We start from the raw sequence: 22,651 nt of genomic DNA on the forward strand, positions 1-22,651 counted from the left end.
CTCATAAAGCAAAAATACCTTGTGTATATAAAAAAGCAAGGTATGTGTGTCCATTATACACTGAAAAGAAAAAGTGTAAAAGTTGCGTGAATGATTTTGCCCACACTCTCCTCTCTCATGTCACACTATTGCCCCGCTCGTGCTCTTCGCTCCTCTGATGCCATGTTTCTCGCCTGCCCAAGGGCCTCTACTTCCCTTGCTCGGCTTCGTCCATTTTCTTCTGCTGCCCCTTACGCCTGGAACGCTCTTCCAGAACATTTGAGAACTACAAGTTCAATCGCAGCTTTTAAAGCTCAACTAAAAACTTTTCTTTTTCCTAAAGCTTTTAAAACTTGATGTTGTGCGGACTTTACATTGTTAGTTTTACCCTACCCTGTGCCTGCTTACCCTACCCTGTGCCTGTTGGCATTCTCTTCCCCTCCTAATTGTTTTACTATGATTTTATTAGATTGTAAGCCTATGCGGCAGGGCCTTGCTATTTACTGTTTTACTCTGTACAGCACCATGTACATTGATGGTGCTATATAAATAAATAAATAAATAAATAAATAATAATAATAATAATAATAATAATCTCCCTTTAGATTTCATATGTATTATAAGGGCAGGTGCTCCATAAGCATGAAACCCTCAGCGCTGTTATTATGGAGCCTGACTTGACCACCCAGGAGAGAGGTTTAGGTGGGGGGAAACGTTTCCAGCCCCCAGACCACTGTCTGGAGAATCACAGCTGGTGAGTACAGAGAGGTTTGTCATCTCTGGCACAGACACAAGATGGAATGTGAGGAACTCTATTATGCAACTCACAACTCCTTCACTGAGCTAAGGCTCTGGGAACCTGGACTTGACATGCATTGGCTCAAGTCCTGGTGCAGACAAGCAGTTACAACTTCCTTTTCTCAAAGCATGTGTTCAAGCAGGCCTCTGGCACGTAAGCAGCTCGGTAGGGTTGGATGCTGTTTTTATTCTGTTACTGTTTTAATGCATTGTTCTATTCAAGTTCTGTTTATGATTGCAAGCCATCTTGGGCGCCATTTTTCTCAGTAAAAAGACGCGGTACAAATCAAATAAATACTCACATGGTACTTGCTGTGTAGCTGGCATCTCCTCCTTCCACGTACTGCACTTGGTTAGGATAGACATGCTGCACAGGTACCTGCTGGAGCTGCTGGACCTGAGGCGGCAGGAAGCAGCAAGGAAAGGAAAGGCAAACTGAGGTGAGGAAGGAAGGGCCAAGTGTATTCTTTTTTGCCTCTCCCTGCAGGTTGCTCTAGGGAAAAGGCCACCTTTCTGCCCTGACTGCCAGGCTGACTGTAAACCTGCTCTTTGGCGCCCTTCACCTGTCTCGTGAATTACATTTGTCTTTCTCCTGCACCTGACACTCAGCTACCATGGACCGAATAAGAGCAATAATCCTAAAGAGAAAAACGAAAACACTCTGAAACTATTATTTCTAGGGACCAAAGATTCCTCCAGCAAAGCGACATTGAGGCTTTCCCACACTTTCCCACACCAGAGGCCTTCAAGAGGCAGCTGGACAACCCTCTGTCAGGGATGCTTAGGGTGGATTCCTGCATTGAGCAGGGGGTTGGACTCAATGGCCTTGTAGGCCCCTTCCAACTCTGCTATTCTAGGATTCTATGAGGAGTCCAGGCTCCATGTCTTCTAACCCAGACAAAAGAAGCACAACGGCATCACACTGAGAATGGATTGTGTCAGGTCTTCTGCTGAGCACAACAGATTTTCCTATTTGGAAGGCAAGGGCACAAAATTCCGGCATTTGTTAATGCAGCATCGTCCCAGATTGCATTTTTAGGGCTACATATAAGATGTGCTTTTTAATGTACTCCTAAAAAGTAAGATGCAAGTGTGGCAGAAACGCGTTTGCATCATACAGGGACATCTGTCAGGCAGCCACAGTTGGCTGCAGCTGCTTGTGGGGTGCATGCTGGGTTTGCCCCTGTGCAATGGGTGAAGATGGCACAATGTGGGTTCATAAATGGCTTTGGTGACAATATTTGCTTTATAGTGTTATAAAACAAGAGGCCATTTACTTGTCATGATGGTTTCAACTCCTTACAATCGGATGGGACAATTTACAGAAAACCCAGTTCCTACTTTTGTAGAGACAGCAGTTAGCAATGGCCCAGGAAGCTGCCTGTTTCAGTAGTCGATACGAATATTTCGGCAAAAACATCCAAGCAGTCATTATGCAATTGGCCTTGCAGGGCCTAGCTTACCTAGACCAGACGTTGTTCACAAGCCCAAGGGCAGTGGCCTGGATCCTGGCTAGCTACGACCAGTGTCTGCTTTGGCTCCCAAGTGTTGAGCGCTCCCCCTACTCCCCCGCCCGCCCTCCCCGGCATATAATCTGCTGATTGGATCAAATATGTCTCCCCCAAGCCCTCAAGACTCCATATCTATACTTGACTTCAGTAGATTAAAGCAAAATTGCTGAAGAGGTCCAAGAATTTCAACTCCTCTGGCAGGATGTGGGGAAAGGAAGATGGCTGCTCTGCCACCGCTGATTAAGGGGAGAGCCACATCCGAGGAAGAGTGGAGGGAGGGAGGGAGGGAGGGAGGGAGAGGCAGGCTGGCTCCGGTATCGGTCTCTGTGAGAAGGGAAACGCGCAGAGCTTGCTGTTCTTGGATCTCGGTGGGTGCCCTTTGGAGGACCTACTTTAAGCGCTGTAGCTGCTGTTCCAAACACTAGCACTTGAGGGACTCTCTGAATCTTGACTCTCTGGTCGGGACTGGAGTGATGAGAGGAGAGGAATGGCAGCTGCTCTATCACCACCTTCTGTTGTGGCAGGAGGAGCGGCTGAGGCAGCATGCGGACCAGCTCTACCCACTGCTCCGAGGCGGGATCTAGGGAGTGCATGTAGCGGAGCCTGTGCTCCTGGCCGGATAAGCAACAGCTGGCCAGCTGGGGTGCACTGCTGCTGCCCTCTAGGGAGAGACCTTGCTGAACTCCTTGACGCTCCTGCTGCTGCTCCTGCTGACTGCTCTGAGAAGGGCCACTGTCTGCGCTCTAGACAATAAACAGAAAGACTGAAGCAACCAGAGCCAGTGGAGAAGCCAAGACATGCCCGATCAGAAGGGCAAGGCGGAGGGCAACGGGTCCCCATAGCCCGGCTCTTCAGGGTTTTATTCAACGGCTTCTACAATGGTAGCGAGAAGACACCTTACAAAGCAAGGAACTGGCAAGACTCAGAACCTTCCCCCATTTCATGGTATAGCAGCTAGAGTGGTCATCAGGGGGGTGGAAGAGGAAACAATCCATAAAGGAAGGAGAGTTCTGGGTGACTGCTAACCACATCCACAAAGGGGAAGGGGATATGCGGAAAAATACAGAAGAAGAGCCCTGCTGGATCAGACCAAGGGTGCATCTAGTCCAACACACTGTTCACACTGTGGCCAAGCAGCCACTGTCGGCCAGGGACCCACAAGCAGGTCACGGGTGCAACAGCACCCTCCCACCCATGTACCCCAGCAATTGGAATATATAGGCTTATTGCCTCTGATACTGGAGTATATAGGCTTACTGCCTCTGATACTGGTCCTGGATTGAGACATTTGCTGCCATTGTTTGTTTATTTCATTCATATTCCACTTTTTTCCCTCCAAGGAAACCAAGGTGGCATACATAATCCTCCTCCTCTCCATTCTATCTTCACAACATCAGTCCTGGGAGGTAGGCCGGGCTGAGAGTTTGGAACTGGCCCAAAGTCACCCAGTGAGTTTCCATGTCCGAGTGGGGATTAGAACTCGGATCTCCTGACTCTGAGTCCAACGCTGTAGCCACTACGCCACATTGCCATTCAAATAGAATTAAGCTGGGAGAATCTCTGCAGGGGAGGAATTTAAGATGGGGATGGGTATAAAGGCTTTAACGCCTCTGAGACTGGCTAGCTGTCTTGGGGAGCAGTAGGCCCAGCTATGTCCTGCCACGATTAGGCCACATCAGCTGCAAATGCAGGGCAGCAAGAGGGCAGCAGATAAAAGACACTTACCTCTTGAGTAACATGAACCTGTTGAAGTCCTTGCACTGCCAGCTGCTGCACTGTGCCTGCTTTGGGAGTTGGGGGAGTCGTCTGCACAACAGATCTCTGCAGAGTGAAACAAACCAGAACCCATTAGTGCCCTTTGGTAAGCCAGCTGTAGCCTGGTTTATGACGGGGCAAGTTGCACAGAAGGCAAGACAGTCTCCCTTTTTGATAATGGTTCTCCAAAGAGACCCGAACCGGGCTCTGTTAGTTGCCTGGCAAAGAGGGGCTTCATTTCCATGCGGTGCTCTGTATCTTCTGGGAAGCACAGTTTTCAAAGGACGAGGCAGCCCATCCTCAGGGGACGTAGGCAACTGCTTGGAAAGAATCCTTCCCAACTCTCATGTATCCCCAGTTTTAGAAGAGCCTTGATCAGGTTGTCCAGATGCTGAGAACGCCCAAGCAGTTTTTGTCAATAACTTCTTGTGCTCCCACAGGGTCCTCTCTCCGGTAATCTAAAAGACCCTGATAAACCCAAATAGCTTAGATTCTTCCTTTGTCCTTTGATTGGCCTATTCACACAACAGGGCCAAGAACGGGCAGCATCCAATAGTGAAACTGTCTATCTCACCTGAGGGAGGCGTAAAACATTTTCTTGACTAAGGAAGGCTCTTTGTCACAACATTTCTAAATCCTCAGCCAAGAAGATCTCAGTCTTCCAAAAGTTGTGGATTTTCAGGCTTCCACCACCCAAAATAGCATGCACTGGTTGACTAGTGCTCATCAGCTAGGCTACAGGAGAGAATTTTCTGAAAATGTACTTCCTACCTCTGGTGGCTGCCAGATAAGTGCCAAATAACACAAGTGTGAGCATATATACAAGTTTTCATCCCAATGAGAAATTTGTTGAAATCTAAAGGGGAAATTAAGGAGCTGCTTTTTAGCAAAACTGAATTTGTAAAGCTGAGATCTGATTTTCAACGAATGAAAAATTAATCTACATTAATAGCAGGAAACAATGTAGGTAAGGCTGCAATCCTATACACAGAGACATGGGAGTAAAGCCCTTGGGACTTGTTAGGGCCTACTTCTGAGTAGACATGTATACGGTTGCACTGTAAAAATATGCCATTATCTTTTTCTTTCTTTTTTTAAATAAGTCTTAACAAAATTGCCCTACAAAAAATACTCTTTTGCTTGAGAATTCAATATATTTTAAAAAGAAAGCAATTAACTTTATATAGAAAGTTGTAGCCACACATCTCACATAGAAAATATTTGGTTTCTGAACACAGAAATACAAAAAAAAAAGCCCACCCCTCTTGTTTTGAAAATCAAAATAAACACCATCTTCCATGATTTTTTTTAAATTATTATTAGCAGTAGAACAAGGAAAGCCACAGAAAACCTTCACTTCTGAGCAATGTAGCATGAATCAAGAATGGCCACAGCCCACCAGTTGCTCACATGATTGTCTTTTGGAGTTATGCAAATCTGGGTGTTAGTGAGATAAAACAAAAAGTAAATTATCACAAAGCTCACAAATACCTTAATTGTAATACCAAACCAGTGGCTAGGTGACATACTGTAAAGATTCCCAGGTGTGTTTGGAAAGTGTTAGCAGACGGCAATTTGAGAATCAAGGGTGACACATTAGCAAACTTGAGCTTTCGTCACCCCAAAATCTGGTTGTGTCCCCGAGACAAGGGCAGCGGTCACAAGTCTATTGTAAGCAAACATACAGCACCTCTTGCGCTACAGGCACTTGCGGGACTCCGTGGACCTGGAGCTGTTGTCCTGGTTTAGAGGCGGAGCTGCTGTTCTGGACAGGGGAGCGCTGAAAGGCAAGGAGGAGGACTTTACCTTCTGGGTATGGCCAAAGGGGAAGGGCAAAGCCTTCTCACAAGTCATGCTCGCTTGCTTTCAGCCTAACACCATTCAGGTTACACATACACAAACCCTGTAGTGACAAAGCACTCCCCTGTTTTGAATGACTTTTACACCATCATCACTGCCTTTCGATTAACTTACCTCTTGAGAGAATTTTTTTTTTTACAACAAAAAGGGGGGAAAGACCATCCCCAGTGTTAATGAACGCAACCACAAACCATGGGTTTTCTTCCTGGGCTGTTCATGGTTAACAACCCATAGTTAAATGTGGTGGCCTTCACCAAGCCTTCAGCGTGGTGGCCCCCCTCCTGTGGAACTCCCTGCCTCTGGAGGTCAGACAGGCTTCAACCTTGTACTCCTTTCGGCGCCTCCTGAAAACATCTTTATTCCAAGAAGCCTTTCTTTAACATGCAGCCTTGGATTTCTGATTTTTGCTTCTTTTTAAATTTTGTTTTAACTCTTTTATTCTGTTTTTATTTTCATTTTACCTTGTACACCGCTCCGAAATTTTTTCAATGAGGAGCGGTATATAAATATTCTAAATAAATAAATAAATAAATAAATAAATGTAACAACAATCCACAATTCAATAACAATCCATACTCAACTCATGCTATAGGTTGTTGTTACAGGGCAATAAGTGCCAATTCTTCTGGGCACATTCAATCCTGCTTAATTTGTATAATGTTGCTGGCGAGAAACAATTACAGTTAATAGAAGTACCAGCCTAGAGAAGTGGCTGATGCTAGGGAAAGTGGAAAGCAAAAGGAAGAGGGGCCGACCAAGGGCAAGATGGATGGATGATATTCTGGAGGTGACGGACTTGACCTTGGGGGAGCTAGGGGTGGCAACAGCCGACAGAGAGCTCTGGCGAGGGCTGGTCCATGAAGTCACGAAGAGTCGGAAGCGACTGAACGAATAAACAACAAACCAGCCTAGAATTCTATTCAGGCCAGAACAAATGGTGTCAAATACGTCAATAAATTCAGTGTAATTTTTTTATATACATGTGGTGTTATATAAATTAATAAAATAAATAAATATTGATATTGTTTTTATGCTTTTGATGGTTTTAATTTTTTGTTTATCTGTGTTTAATGTTCAATGTTTTTAACTTTTTAAACCACCCAGAGAGCTTTGGCTATGGGGCAGTATATAAATGTAATAAAATAAAAATAAAGGTAACAAATAAATTGTACACCAGGCAACAAGAGTCGGATGCACCTAAGCACCATCCATAGCAGAGAGTTCGTTGATTTCAAATTATGAGATCGGGTTGATTTCAGGTTATTGGATCATGCATTATATCTAGGACATGTTTATTTTTTCTGATCTTACCTTACCCAATTTTTTTCTCTCTCTCAACATTAATGTGTGCATGTATGTATGTGTCTTCCAGACACATGCAGTTCTTCTATCTGATGGGGTGATCTCTTCTTTACAAGAGTTCATGCTTGTCAATTGTCCTTGTCAATGAAGCCAACAATAGAAGTTGCTGACTGGTTAACAGAATTCTTTTCATTACATTAATGGGCAACAGAAGCATAGTCTACAATGACCACCAGAATTCAAATGCTGGCCCACAGCTGGAACCAATGCATGGATCCTTTGGGAAGTACTACAGATAATGCCCAACAGAAGGGAAGAATTGTCTACCCCAACTTTGGTTGCCTCTCCCACCCACCTACCCTGCTTGAAGAAAAAGAAGGCAGAGAGAGGTGGGCCAGTCCCAGTACCTCTCTTAAGCTGTGCATGCAGGTGGTAGCAGCACTCTGAAGCTCCTTGCATGGCTCAAATTTGCCATGCAGGTGTTTTCCAAGAGACAGCTGCTAGTCGCCCCAGGAACACGGCATTTTATTAGCCCACCTTTGGACCTATGCTACTCATAGAAGTGGCATGAATTCCCACTTCTCCCTGTTCTTTCGAAGATGTCTCAGGCCCCGACCAATTCTCAGTCCAGCCTACTGATTGGCTGGGATATACCCATTTGTGGACAGTCTGGAGCATCCAGAAGGGCCCTGCTCCCTTCATCCCAGCTTCACTTGATTCTCCCTCTTTTGCCTATTCTTGGCCCTCTACTAACAGATTGCTCCAATGCATACAAAGCCCACCCTTCGGGACATTTTTTAAGGTTAACAGAGCAATGCAGTTGCTGCTTCCCCCTGGCTTCTTCCCAGTAACATCTAAATCCAATATTTATACAGCATGGATCCACCCGATACCCTGGTTTCTCTTCAAATCACATAAATCTTTCGCCTAATGACAGAGAGATTGAGTTTCAATGCAGGGCGTCCTTTGCTCAAATCTTACCTCTGCCATGAAGTCACTAGGTGTCTTTAGGCAAGCCACATTCTCTCAAATTTATCCCCCCACCACTGCAATATGGAAGTAATAATATTGACATTTACAAGCCCTGTAGTAAGGACTACAAGATAACAGATGTGGCATCCTTTAAAAATTCTAACGCATTATAGAATTAGTAAGAATTAGTAAGTATAGTTACCACTCAGACTAAAGGGCAAACTGAGGCAATTGACAGCAAAATTCTTGTGCAGCTCCTGCTCATTTCAGTAGGGTTTATGTAAGAAAAACCGCAATGGACTGTGTCCTTCAGGTCAGGTCTGTCTATCTCCCACTCTTCCGCTTAATAATACCCCAAATCATTTGCCTGACATTGCCACCTTTTTGTTATATAAACACAACATACAGAAAAATAGCCATTGAACCATACTGGAAACCCTAGGAGGAGGATAAAGAATGTCCCCTACCTTCTTCCAATATGATTATCAAGGCTCTAGTGAGCTTTGGCTATTGGGCGGTATAAAAATGTAATAAATAAATAAATAAATAAAATAGTGCTTCATACAGCCATGAGCATATCACACAACAAAGAATACACCCGCCTCCAACACACAGTCAGAGAGCAACCCAGGTATTTTAAGCATCTAAGTTTGCCTTGGAGAGAGGAGAGAATGCTTCTAGCTGCTAGAAAGATGTGTGCAAACAGTGCCAGAGGCTAATAAAGCAGAGAGGGACTGGGTGAAGTTTCCAGGGACCATAGCAAAGGGCTTCTTATTTATTCTGATGTACTTCTAAAATTTAGATCCCGCTTTCTAACCAGTAAGGGTTCTTAGGGTATGACAAATTAAAAATGCAATAAAAACAAAGGCACCATTAAAAAACAGCCAGAGTAAGACAGGATAATAAAATACTAAAACAAACGTGCTCTATAAATTTAAATTCCACTTAAAAAACAACCATACTGGCATCAGTATGTATCCATAATATAGAAGGTAAATTAAATCAAGTTCTTAAAGGTCAAACAATCACTAGCTAAGTGAGCTTCCCTAGATAAAAGAGTCTCACAAGGTGGGTGCCATTACTGAGAAAGTTCTAGATCTAGTAGCCACCTGCCAAACTTCAAATGGAGGTGGGGGGAGCAGGGCCTCTCCCAAAGATCCCTCTGTGCGGATGACACCAGAAACAAGGATGGGAGAGAAACTCTGGCTGCACTGCCAGGTGATGGAGATATATTTCCTGGCGACGAGCCACAAGGGAGCTGGGTTGGGAACAGGAAGTGGGTTATGGCTAGGAGGCAAAATTTAAGTGCTACAGACAGGAAGGCGAGCATGGAAGGTACCAAGGAGAAGGAGAAGGAAAGCTGATTGCTATTTAACTCCCTTCCCTCTATCTGAAACCGAAGTAGGAACCCTGGGTCGAGAATCCTGCACTCTCTACTGAATCCTGCTGCAACCCCCCTAAAAGACTCTAAAGAATGAGGGAAACAGACAGATGAGGACCTTCTTTGGAGTGCAATACAGACACCTCTTTTCTCTCTCTCTCTCTCTCTCTCTTTCTCTCTGACCACAACACTCTAATTACATCTATCTATCCAGAGCACAGAATAGGATTCTGCCTTCTCCAGCAAATAAAGCTCCCCAAAAGCTGAACAGTACCAAGGGTTTCTGATGTTCAGTGCTCCAACTAGCTCTGATACAGTCTGCAAAAATAACCCAGCGTGCCTCTTTAGCTGTATTTTCCAAATATCCAAGGCTTTCTTGGTAAATGTATCAAAGGGAACAAGTTTTTGATATTAATCTTTAGAGCAATAAATGCAATTAAATCCTGTAACTACCATTTTTTTAACAGCCCTCCCAACTGTAGTGGGGAGAGTAACCATCTCAGGACCAAAAAGATTATAATCAAGCCTTTAGCCCTTGATGATGTCCTCTTACAGATGACAGCAGATCTCTGTAACTTAGGTGGCCAGCATCATGTAGATCCTCTTTCAAACTCAACAATATAGCTGGTGTAGCAAGAGCATAATTAGAAAGTAAAGTGAACTCAACTCAATGAACACAACTCAAAGCTGACCCTTGATACTGAACTCTGGATAATGCCCAGAGCCACACGAAAGACCAGTCTGAAAAGAAGTGTTTACTCTTCAGCTTCTGATCAGAAAGTGAGATGAAAGGATGCAATAGAGCTGACTGGTTTGGAGTGGGTCGACAGATGAAGAAATGAGTACTGGATTGGGGCAGGCAGATGAAGAAATGAGCAACAGCAAAACACAGTGAAGGCCAAATTACCAAACACAACTCATGGTGGATAGAACATCTAAACATGCTTCCCCCAAACCTGCCAGGTCTGAACATCTGGCCACCCACCTCAGGCGAAGAGTGGACCTGTTGAACACCATGGATGGCCAGCGCAACCGTTCCTCCTTTACTAGCCTGTGAAGTACTCTGTACCACCAGCCGCTGAAACAGGATGACACAAAAGAAGCAAGCCCTGGTTAATTGTTGCATCTCTAGGAGAAGTGTCCCAAGTTGAACCAGCTGTTCGAAAGCTCAGCTAGCCAGGGGTTTACTAAGGAACCACTCACTAGATGCACTCTGCCTATTTATGCATTTGGTGAATGAGGATATAAATCATTCTTTACTAACCATCCTGCAGGTAGGCATTAATGTCTGCTGAAACACATGAGGTTGGCCCAAAGCATTTCGGTGCCTGAGACAAAAATGGCATCTGCTGACATCCTGGAAGATGAAGCTGGGGTGTATATGAATGGGCCAGCACTTCATAGTGTTTTAATCCAATTTCCTTTCCAAATGGTTGTCTCTGATTCCTGAAAGTCTTGCTCAGCTAGCTGTGGCTGATTGGCCCACGTTGGGAATGCAACAGTTAGAAAGAAGGCTTGAAAAACTGACCCTTCTCAGAGGAGATATCACAGAACCATTTTTCAATGTGTACAAAACTAGTAAGCAGATGAAACCCAGTTGGCTATAGCTTTTAAGACCAGAAGAGCGCAAACTGAAGAAGGAAAGATCAACATCAAAAAGTAACAGTCTGGCAGAGGGTTATATTCTCACAGGAGACTGCGCCACATATGGTCTCACACTGAGGCAGAATTCGCCATACCCTTAAGCTGTAAATTGCTTCAGGAGCACATGCGGAGAATGCAATTGATACCTTATATGCACACTTCCCCTAATATACTGGTCCAACCATACCTCTTATCCTTTCCACAGGCATAAAGCAAAAGCAATCCAAGCATCTGAACAGGTTCAGAAATAATACCCACAAAGCCCAACACATCCAAATGGTATGTAACAGGTGAATCAGTACACGAGCCCTACTGCATTTAAAAGCTCAACTCAACCAGCCAAATTCTCCCCATATCCTAACTACAGCAATACATCAGGACTTGCAGTCCATCCACCAAATTTCCCCAAGAGACAGTTGGGTTTTTAAAAGCTTTTTAGTACAAGCACCCACTAGTCAACCCACTATTTTCACTAGGATTCTTTTGGGCATAAATACCGTATTTTCCGGCGTATAAGACGACCCCCAACTTTTCCAGTTAAAATATAGAGTTTGGGATATACTCGCCGTATAAGACTGTGCCTCTGTGGCCCCCCTTCAGCCTCCCCTCCCCGCCTCTCCTCTCCCTGCTCTAGTTGTGCGCCTGCAGCTGGCGAGAAGCGGCTGCCTGAGCTGAGGAAGGCTGGTGCTGCTTTCGCGCTCTCATTCTCTCCCGGTTTACGAGTCTGTGTCTGTGGTGCGCTGCCGGGCTAGACTCCTTTAGGAGTTGCTCGCTGAGCCGCTTCTCCTCTCTCCCTCGCTCGGTCGCTCTCCCCCCCTCGCTCTCCTCCTTCCTTCCCTCCCTCCTGCTCGCTCGCGCCCTCTCGCTCGCTCGCTTTCTCTCTCTCACACACACACACACACACACAGAACTCAGGAGCTCGTGGCTTCGGTTGAAGGCGAGCGGCTCGCGCTCCCTTTGCCTGCCTCAACCACTGACACCCTCAGAACCCAAACAGTAAAAAGGGGGGGGGGAGGAGAAAAAGAAAGAGGCAGAGGGGGGCAACGGTGTGCGTGTATATATATAGGCAAGCCTTAAACAGAAGGATGGGGATTTGAACCATATGCGGCGACCGCAGATTCTCCAGTCCGGCTCGGAAGTTACAGCACCCGCCCTATAAGACGACCCCCGGCGTATAAGACGACCCCCGACTTTTGAGAAGATTTTCCTGGGTTGAAAAGTCGTCTTATACGCCGGAAAATACGGTAATCCTGCTTCAGGGTTAGAACAGGTAGCACTTAAAGGCCCTAATCAATCTATCATCCTAGAATTCTCTCCATTCAGAATTATCAGTGGGATAACCACAAGGCTGAAACTTTGGCTAATACTATAGAGTTAGAAAGGGCTAAATGGATTATCATGATCAACCATTTGCCTTAACATAGGAAACATCCTATACACAGGTGATGATCCAGCATTTTCTTAAAAACTTTCTAAGGAGCTCCTCAAAAGAGCACTGCAAAGGAACTAGGGGATGTCTAATAAAGGAATTCTCAGCATCCCCACAAACTAACTCACAGGGTTCCTTGGGGAAAACCATACCAGACAGACCATTCTGAGCGATTAACACAGACATGCCACCGCGATAGGAAGGCACTACAGCTGGAACACATTCTCAGGGGAACAGGTATAGAACGCAGATGTGGCCCAGCAGGTAAGGTCTCTGGGCTTTAAAACTGCACCAACCACTTGTAACAGCGTCACAGAGGAAGATCAGACTCACCTGCTGGGGAACCTGCACACTTGTGAGCTGCAGAGGGGACACTGTTCCGGGCTTCGCCTGCACACTGGCTTGAACCAATAACCTCTGCAAAACAAAAGAGCCCAGGGTCAAGGCAAATGGAGACAATTCATAGCAGTGGCAGAAGAAAACACTTCAGCCTTCATCAAATTCATTACCTGGCACTCCCCCTCAGAGACAGCAAGGCTCATGATAAAGCCAATAAAGCACTGATATTTGCATTTAACATAGGAGGACACACAGTGGCCAGCTGAGATCTTTGCTCCTGGGTACTTATGAACTGTTTCAGGAAAAGAATATAGGCACTCTACTTACAGATCACCCACCGTAGTTACAGGATCTTGTGCCTCTTTTACTAGTAGGAATGGCCCTGGCAAGCTGCTTCACCCCTCCCAACATCAGTGAGAACAGGAGACTATTATCTCCTGCTCTAATCCACAAAATGAACCCAGGAATCCTGGTTCCCAAATCCTTCCCCTGTTCTCATCCACAACATCCCACTCCCCTCATATATTTAGGAATGGAATCCAGGAACTTGGTTCACAGCTCCGCATACCGATTACTGTAACACCACTAATACATAATTTGAAATCCCTTTGTAATTTTTTAAGTGCCAAAGTTGTCCTGATTAAGTACATCTATGCCACTTCTACCTTCGTCATGCTAACAGCAGGACCCCAGGGTCAATCCACATTACCTGCTGAGTAGCCTGGACTTGCTGGACCACCTGAGTCGGCACCCCTGACTGTGTAGCTGTGGAGCCTGGACTGGACTCTGAAACCGTGTCACTGGGCCTCATGGAGCCGTCTGTAGAGAGGCAGAAGAAAGACGTTTACACCAGCAGCCCCAGGAAAGGCCCAACTCTCCAGCCACCCATTTGACATTTCATTAGGAAAGCAAAGTGGATGGAGCACAAGACTGGGCTAAGGATTCCTAGAAAGGGAGGAACGTCTAAGCAGCTCAGGCATTGGGGGTTCAGGTCTCTGTCACTCCAGTTTCTAAGGGGGGGCATGTGAATGACTGGTGGCCAAGAGGCACAGCTCCTACATTCTATGACAAGACCTACTGCTACCTCAAGCAACTCTACGAAACATAACACGAGGGCTGTGCTCCAATCCAGCACCATTTATACTATTACAAGGTATCTCAGGCCACATTTCCCAAACTGCACACCTGTTGATACTACTGCCCAAACTATTTGGGTTGCTTGTGCATACAAGATGGTCATTGCTTTGGAGGGGAACACATGCTGGTACACTGGGACCAGAATTCCTTTTCACTGAGTACATTCCTATAGACTGCTACCTATCCAGGACTCTGAGGACTAGGCAGTTAAGAAATATCTACATCCTAACCTGAGAATTACGATTGGCAGTTAAACACAAAGGATTCCCTTTCCCAAAGCAGGAATAAACAAGTCCTTCAAATGTAACCATACCTTTCCTCCCAGAAGCCTGTTACTTCCTAGCATGTTTTCAGACTATTACGATTTTGTGACATAATTGTGTGGTTGTTGCTTATCGGCTGAGAGAGATCCAAATATATTTCTTCAAGGCGTCATTTTCCCTGCAATCAATGTGCAGTCTTTGGGCACTGCCCATGCCTATGACATGTTCACTCAAAAGTAAGTCCCACTGAGTTTGAGGGTGTTTACTCCCCCAAGTAAAGTGTGCATACAACTGTAGAGTGAGAAAATGCTATCCCTTACCTCCCGGTATTACACACTACCACACCCACTACGGTAGAGAGTTCTGGTATGGAATGCGTTTGTGTGTCACAGCTATAGAATGAATACTGCCTGCAATATTACTAGTGATGTGACGCTATCCTCCACACCATTCCTGCCCTTTCAGGAACTTCTTGAAAGTTTTATTAATTTACTATTTTAGAGGTTGAATGCACCCTTGCTGTGCCGCTCAGTTCAAAAGTGCTCACCGAACCCTTTCACATCAGCAACAACGAGGAAAAAGCAAACACAAACACCAGAAAGGCTACGCATTCTTGCCACAGCAAATTCACACTATGTCATAAATTCCTTTGGCTTTGGTAAAAATGATAATACTTTGTCGCCATCTTTTACTCAGCACTAAAATGATCATCTTCTCTGATTTTTAGATGTGACAAACTAGAGCACGGCTGCCTCTCTGGCAGCAAGATTATCTCCCCTACGTCCACCCCCAATTACATCAGAACAAGATATTGTGCTCTTGGCATTTAATCCACACTAGAGGAAGTTATGCTGCCGGGGGGGTGGGGAGGGGGGAAGGGACACTGTTTTCTTATTTTCTAGAAATACAGCATCTCAATCTCCTATTTTTCATGAACAGTCTTGGGCAGCAGGTGACTCCCTTTCCCAAAAGCAGAGATGGTTAAGCAGCAATAACAGCAATCAAGAAGCTGTCCATGTTAAGAGCAGAACCCTTGAGCTCTCGGTGCTCAGGAGTGAGGTTTAGCAATTTCCTGCATCAACAGAGCTTGCTTCTTCTCTGTCGTAATTCCACTGACCAGAAGAGGTTTGCAAGGAAGCAAAGAGTGCAGCCGATTTGGAAAAGCTTTACCTCTGACACAGGCTGGCAGATCCTAAGCAGAAATCCCTTTTGCAAGTACTTACGGTCAAAAGGCATTGCATAAAAGCAATCATAATACATGGTGAGGCTGCCGAAAGGGTTTCAGCTCTAGTTGTTCCTTTCCTTGAAAATAAAACAGCCAAGGCTTTTATAAACTGGAACCTTGGCCAGCTAATCCCTGCTAGTTCCTACCAAAGCTCCAGGCAGGTTGGTTTCGAATAAACATTCGCATCATAGTAGGTACACCCTCTGTTCTTCTCAGGATGGGGTGGCGGATGCCGGCTGTTCACCCGATTGTAATCACGAAGCAGGAGTTCACGTTTCATGAGTGTCTCATTTGACATGCTCAGCGGGAGGGGAAGAAAGGATAGGGGAAGTCACTTTGGGCCACCTGCATTAGGCCTATGAATTTGTTTATGTTCTTAGAAAAAGTAGTATAATATGTAGGTTTTCAAATCTGTTCCCTTGAAAAGATGAAGCTCCTGAAACACAAATGGTCAGCAGCACTACATAACCAATACGAGTACGAACGTGGCTGGCTCAAAAACTGCCAGGCCACATGGCAAACAACTCTCTCAGGGATGAGATTGTTCTACCCATTCAGCTCGCTGAAACGCCCCACAACAGAGCTGCCTTTCATTCTGGAAGTCTGAAAATCCTACTTTATCAGATATATTTTCTGAGGTCTGTAATAGCAAAGGGCCTTATGTTTCAAATGAGAGATCTATAAATTGTCATAATGAGCTGAGAAGTGGCTGAGACTGAGAGAAGCAGTTGCGGCTTAAAGCAATAGTGACTTGCTAACAATGACCACTGTCACCTTATTAAAGGAACAATGTGATCCCCAAGCGTCTCCATGTTCTTTTCATTGTATCTTCTGGGTGCTCGATTATGGCCTTAATTTTCTCAGCAACTCAGTTTAACTAGAACTAAGGAACCAGAAAGGCAATCACAGAAACATTTATCCAGTAGAGTCTCTGAGCCAAATCCTCATTTGCTAGAAATCTGTTCAATTCAGCGCCACAGAAATAAACATAGCTTAGAGACCACTCTCCTAGCCTGTTCAAATGTGTTCTACATTGTTCTGGGATGGGAAGTGCCAAAGAAGGGGAACAACAAGGTAGTATTAACACTGCAAATATCCAGACGGAAGTCTCACTGAGTTACGGAAATTATCAAAAACTATTCAGCAGAGTAGATGCTGGAGCAGAGCTGAATTTCACCTACAGTGAATTTTTAAAAATGCTTTTGTAGCCATTTTCCTCTCACACTCTTTCAGTGCAGCTGAAAATTAGCTGCCTCTTCCATTTGCAGGATAAACGGAGTCAGTGTAACTCAAAACCTTGCGTATCCCTACATCAACAGAAGAAGATATCACTTTACCCTTTTGTTATCTCTGATTTTGTCCAACACACATGTTATACCAGCAGTGAAGTAAAAAAAAAAATTAAATTATGATTATGACAACAACATACAGAAAAGGAAACCTTAAGATGAATGAAGATTGATTTTTAGAAGTGGATACATTCAGACTAATTAAACCTGCCAGCAAGGTATAAAAGAAAGAAAGAAAGAAAGAAAGAAAGAGAGAGAGAGAGAGAGAGAGAGAGAGAGAGAGAGAGAGAACAAGTTGTGTTTTCTATTTCTAAAAGAGCAAAAGCATATAATTTGCTCCATTTTCACCTATGGGGTAAAACACTACACAGGGACAGAGTAAAACAGTGGTGTCTGAGAATAACGGTCAACAACAGCAGCAGCAGCAAAAATGGAGACATGTCCTGTTTTAAATTCAGGTACTGAGATAAAGGAGGACATAGGAGGCTGCCTTATACCATGCCAGACTATTTGTCTATCTAGTCGAGTTTTGTTTACTCTGACTGGCAAAAGCTCTCTAAAGCCTCAGACAGAGGTCTTCTACATGATGTGCTTACCTGGTTCTTTTAAATGGCAATGTCAAAGATCAAACCTGCAGCTTTCTACAAGCAAAGCAATGCTTTTCCATTAAGCCGGCCGGGGGCCCTTCCCATGAGGAAGAGTCCAATATCTTTCAAATCCATGACTTGAACATATGAAGCTGCCTTACATGGAGATTAACCGCTGGTCCGTCTAGACCAGTTTTGTGTACTCTGACTGGTGACCCTATATGCAAAGTACCTGCTTTATGAATAAGCTATGGCACCTCCTGTCCATTTACCACCAGACGTCTTGTCCAATTTCACTGATATATGAGAAGAAGAGTACAAAAGAAAGCCTTAAACACAGAGAGGTCTATTCAGAAAATATAGCATTTGGAAAGATGTGGAAAATGCAGAAATGGCAAAATACTGAAAGAAGAGGCAAGAGTTGTGTTCATAAGAAGCAAAATGCTATCATAGTCAATGGTCTTCTAGACTCACAAAGACATGCTATGGCCTGGAAACTCTGCTCCCTAATCTGATTCACTTAATCAAGGATCACGCACTAAAACTGAAAAGAAGGTCTGGGCTTGGGCCCTGGCAGTCTGAAGTCAAATGTTTTTTCTCAGGAGGTCATGATAACCTTTGCCTGAAAAATCCAGAAGAATTTCCAGTCAACCCTACTGCAAACAGTCCAAATTGGACCTGATCTGAAAGAAAAAAATGGGACTGGGATAAAGAGTTATCTCGGTAAGGGAAGTGTGCTAAATCCAATAGACTCAGTGCTTGCACAGGATTCACTAATGCAAAGTTGAATGTTGCCAGTTTTGAAAGTTGCTTTCCATAGCTGGGGAAAATCTCTGGTTAAACTCCCAGCTACAACACAAATCAAACAGTTCCACTCAGCAGCTTAGGAGCTACCTGATTAGAATCAGATGCAGGCCAGGTTTCTTCAGATAATATTTCAGGCCAGATGAAGTGGCACATTACACTACTAGAGACAGCAGCAATTCTATCTGGCCATTTGCCTCGCCTTCTTCAAGATACAGGGCTGGTTTGCACAACTGAACAGCCACCGTGGCTTATTTAAGCAATGGTGGGCTGCAATGCGTGCTGGTGGCCATTTTGGATATTCAACGCCCGGCTGCAGCTTGTTTGTGTTGTACGAACCCAGGCAGCAGGGGTTGTGAGAGGGTTAAACAACAACAGACCATGGGCTATGTGAAAGTTGTTACAACCCCCGTGGTTTGCACAACACAAGCTGCGGCTAGTCACTGAAATGTAAGCCTATGCGGCAGGGTCTTGCTATTTACTGTTTTGCTCTGTACAGCACCATGTACATAGATGGTGCTATATAAATAAATAAATAATAATAATAATAATAATAATAATAATAATAATTCAAAAGGGCCACCAGAACACATCACAACCCCCTGTGGCTTGGATAAATGATCGCACGAACTGGATCACTGACAAGATCCACCAAACTCTTGTGCAGCCAAGCGCCATTTATTTCAGTGAGACTTGCACAGGAAAACGTCCCTATGGATTGTACCCCACCCATGTTAATTAGTGGAGGCGGATGCATCTAGACGTTCTGCTACAGGCACTACAATATCTTATAGAATCATAGAATCATAGAATAGCAGAGTTGGAAGGGACCTACAAGGCCATCGAGTCCAACCCCCTGCTCAATGCAGGAATCTTGAGCCACTTTAGTCAGTCTAAAAAACCAAAAAAACACCCTTATACAAGGAAGTGGTTCAAAGCATAGGTCTGAACACCCTTGAGCTGGAAAAGATCAGACAGAAGGGCTTGCATCTGATTATCTCTGCATTAGCCTAGGAGCGATACAAGTCATGTGCCACGGAGGACGGTATTATTAATCAGTCCCTTCCACTGATTATTCAAACAACACATTAAAATGTTTACTGAAAATGACTGTGCAGATTTTCCAGCTTAGTGTAATCTCCCTGTGCATCCATGGCAAGAATGAGGGCGTGGAGCGCTCAACACAGCGCATAGCGGCAGCTCAGCTCTAAGTGCCCTTTTGTGGTAAAATCCAGCTGAAGCTAAGTAGTTTTAAGTATCATTAATATAAATGGGAGAGTTAAGCATGTGCTTAAATCTCTCCCATTCAAATCACTTTTAAATTGGCTGGAATCTCACCCTTGAACAGTAGTAGGCTTGGGCAGAGCTCGGATGAAGAGTTCATGACATGTTTCCCAATAGACTGGATACAGACTGATACTCCGGAACAACTATTAAAAATGTATAGATAAATTCAATGGCTACCATAAAAATCTGTTTAGTGACAGCAAAGTCTAAGTTGCAGAAGACTAAGCCGGGTTCTATTCTCATCCCCACACCTAAGTTCTAAATGCAAATCTTCATTGTTGATGCAGAAGCCAGAAAGAATTCAGCAAGACTCTTCTATGAACTCAGCATACATATTCCAGAGTTTTGCTTTGTTTTGAACATCGTTCCTTTCTGAAGGGTGGCTACTGCTCTGTTCCTCCTTTAGGGCACCAGGTTCTCCTGACTGTTCCTGAACCTGCCACTGGTCAGCTTTTCAGCGGGAGGAAGAGAAAGCAAGGCAAAGTGGTAAAGGGGAGAGAAAGGGAGAGTCTAGAGCAGCCTTCCTCAACCTGGGGCAACCCAGATGTGTTGGACTGCATCTCCCAGAATGCATTCTGGGAGTTGTAGTCCAACACATCTGGAGCGCCCCAGGATGAGGAAGGCTGCTCTAGAGGTAAGGAGCGGGGAGAAACAGTAACATAAAAGAGGTGTGTGATGGGGAAAGAGGCTGGGAGTTGAGAGAAATAGCAAGAGAGAGGGGTGACCGGGAGAGAAAGAGCAAGGCTAGGGATTAGGGAGAACAAGAAAAAGGCTATGGATGGGGAAGGGAGAGGGAAAAGCGACAAAAGGGGTTGAGGGAAGAGAAACAGCGAGGCAGTGGAGAGAGCAAGAGAGCGTAAAGGTCTCTGTGGGCAGAAAAAGATTGGGAAGACCAGGTAGCAACTCCCTCCATTTCTCCTTTCCCCCCAGTCTCTAGCCTCACTATATCTCTCCCCCATATCTGCCATTATGTGACTAGCCCCATCCTCCATGGGAACCATTTTATGGTGGTGCCCACAGCAGTTTCTCAAATGTGCCCATGACTCCAAAAAGATTGGGGACCCCTGCCCTAAACGGCTTTGTACCAGAGTAACTAAAACAATGTCTCCTCCACTATGTACCTGTTTGGACCCTTAAGTCATCTTCGGAGGCCCTCCTCTGGATGCCCCCACCAAAGGAAGTTAGGCGGACGGCTAGAGGAGAGAGGACCTTCTCATAGCACCCCATTTATGCAATGCCCTCGCCAAGGAGTCTCATCAGCCTGCATTGTTATCTTTTCAGCACCAGGCAGACCTTTCTTTTCCCTGAGGCATTTTAGAGCCTTGGTTTTAGATTTTATAGCTGCTCTTATATATTTTTATATTTATCTATCCCTTTGCTGTTTGTCGCTTTTTATTTATTTTTCTAACTATTTTGCATTTCATTCTTTTAACTATTTGCAATCTGTCCAGAGAGCATAGATGCATCTGGTGCCCTCTAGGTGTTTTGAACTACAACTCCCAAAACATCTGAAGGGTACCAGGTTGGGGAAGACTGAAGTGTCATTTTGAGAACTGTAAGTATATTGGCTACAGCTTATGGAAGTTTCAGCCCAAAACATCTGGAGAATACCAGGCAAGACTTTTCTCAAAGGGAACATGTTCCAACCCCTTTATCACTCCTTTGGGGCCCCATTCTCCTGATCCAGCAACAACTCCCATTCCACAGAGAGTCAAGTGACTTTCAAGACCATAAGAGCACAGTGGGGGACGAATTCACACAACCACACAAAATTATGATATCTTATGATGATATCCTCAGAGCCACACAGCCAGGCTTTGAGAGCCAGGGCCATATCAAGGCCATGAAGGGCCCTGGGGCTAGCCATCTATTGTGACCTCCCTACTTTGTCCCCAAAACTGACACACACACACACACACACACACACAGAGTAAACAATGTACAGAAATAATGCAAAAACATTTTTCACTACATATTTTAGTGGAAATAACCTTCCATGCAAAAGAATGGAAGCAAAAAGCAAACATGTCCTCCACGGTAGACAACTTGACACCAGCTTCTCCTTTTACAGCACACAGACACAGAAAATGTAAACACTATCAAAGCGCTCTCTCGCACACATGCACTCAAGCATGAAACATAGACCCGCTTACTGACTCAGTCAGTCACAACAGTCAATCATGGTACATACACCAGGACATTTTGCTTCCTGGGGAGGACCAGCGAGAACCCACAAATGTCTCCCGTTTCTCACTGGATGATCTGGGCTAGTCCCTACTTCCAAGCCTAACCTACCTCACAGGCTTGTAGCGAGGGTAAAAACGGGGAGAAGTTTAGTTTCTAGGGGAAAGGCAAAACACAAATATAAAATCAAGTAAACAATTCTATAGTAGAAAGCCATAGTTAACTTACAATGCATTCATAATAAGCCTCCCTAGCGTGTAAAATGGCCACCTGTTCATTGCATTACCGCGTGCACTCAGTTACATGTGTGTCCACTAGAAACAAGATGCATCCAGTATCCCACTTGGAAATTTATCTTATAAAGGCCATGTGGAAGAAGCCTGAAGACTGACGTCAACTCTTATAACTTATATTAAGGATTCAAAATTTGAAAAATGTCCTCTTGCTTCTCATACGCCCCACCCATATGCCTCCATCTTTCCCCTGAACTCAACGAAACTGCATTAACAGCAAAAATGACAAAGAGTCTTGTGGCACCAAGACATGCACAAATGTTTTTTAGAAAGAGCACACATCCAAATGCATTTTTTTTAAAAAAACAAATGAGTGTGGCTACTGTGATAAAAAATATTCTTAAAAATCAATTTGGCCACAGACACATACTTGAAATAAATGAATTTAACAGTGTGCAACCAAGAAACAAAATCAAGGGCAGTATCCACCTGTATCATTTAATTAGCATAAATGAAGTTGTGCTAGCAGCAACTAGTCCCTACCTACATGCAAGGGGAGAATCGAACTAAAGTTATTTATTTTTTATTTATTTTATTTATTACATTTATATACCGCCCCATAGACGAAGCTCCCTGGGCGGTTTACAAAATTTAAAAACAGTAAACATTAAA

The 22,651-nt window shown here is 44.5% G+C and overlaps 1 protein-coding gene across 4 annotated transcripts in view; it reads right to left on the minus strand.

Annotated features, from left to right (window-relative positions):
* Positions 1-22,651, minus strand: part of RFX1 (regulatory factor X1) — a 67,941-nt gene that overhangs the window by 25,107 nt on the left and 20,183 nt on the right. For 2 of the 4 annotated variants that reach the window (XM_063119100.1, XM_063119097.1), the window contains exons 3-8: positions 13,680-13,789; positions 12,965-13,048; positions 10,544-10,636; positions 5,734-5,823; positions 4,014-4,109; positions 1,080-1,174 (exon numbers count right to left, since the gene is read on the minus strand). In XM_063119100.1, the coding sequence (XP_062975170.1) occupies positions 1,080-1,174; positions 4,014-4,109; positions 5,734-5,823; positions 10,544-10,636; positions 12,965-13,048; positions 13,680-13,789 (568 nt within the window). The remainder of the gene's footprint in view (positions 1-1,079; positions 1,175-4,013; positions 4,110-5,733; positions 5,824-10,543; positions 10,637-12,964; positions 13,049-13,679; positions 13,790-22,651) is intronic. The other 2 variants (XM_063119098.1, XM_063119099.1) reach the window with 2 other exon arrangements.

Source organism: Elgaria multicarinata, chromosome 3 (genome assembly GCF_023053635.1).
Source record: "Elgaria multicarinata webbii isolate HBS135686 ecotype San Diego chromosome 3, rElgMul1.1.pri, whole genome shotgun sequence".
Classification (NCBI taxonomy): domain Eukaryota; kingdom Metazoa; phylum Chordata; class Lepidosauria; order Squamata; family Anguidae; genus Elgaria; species Elgaria multicarinata.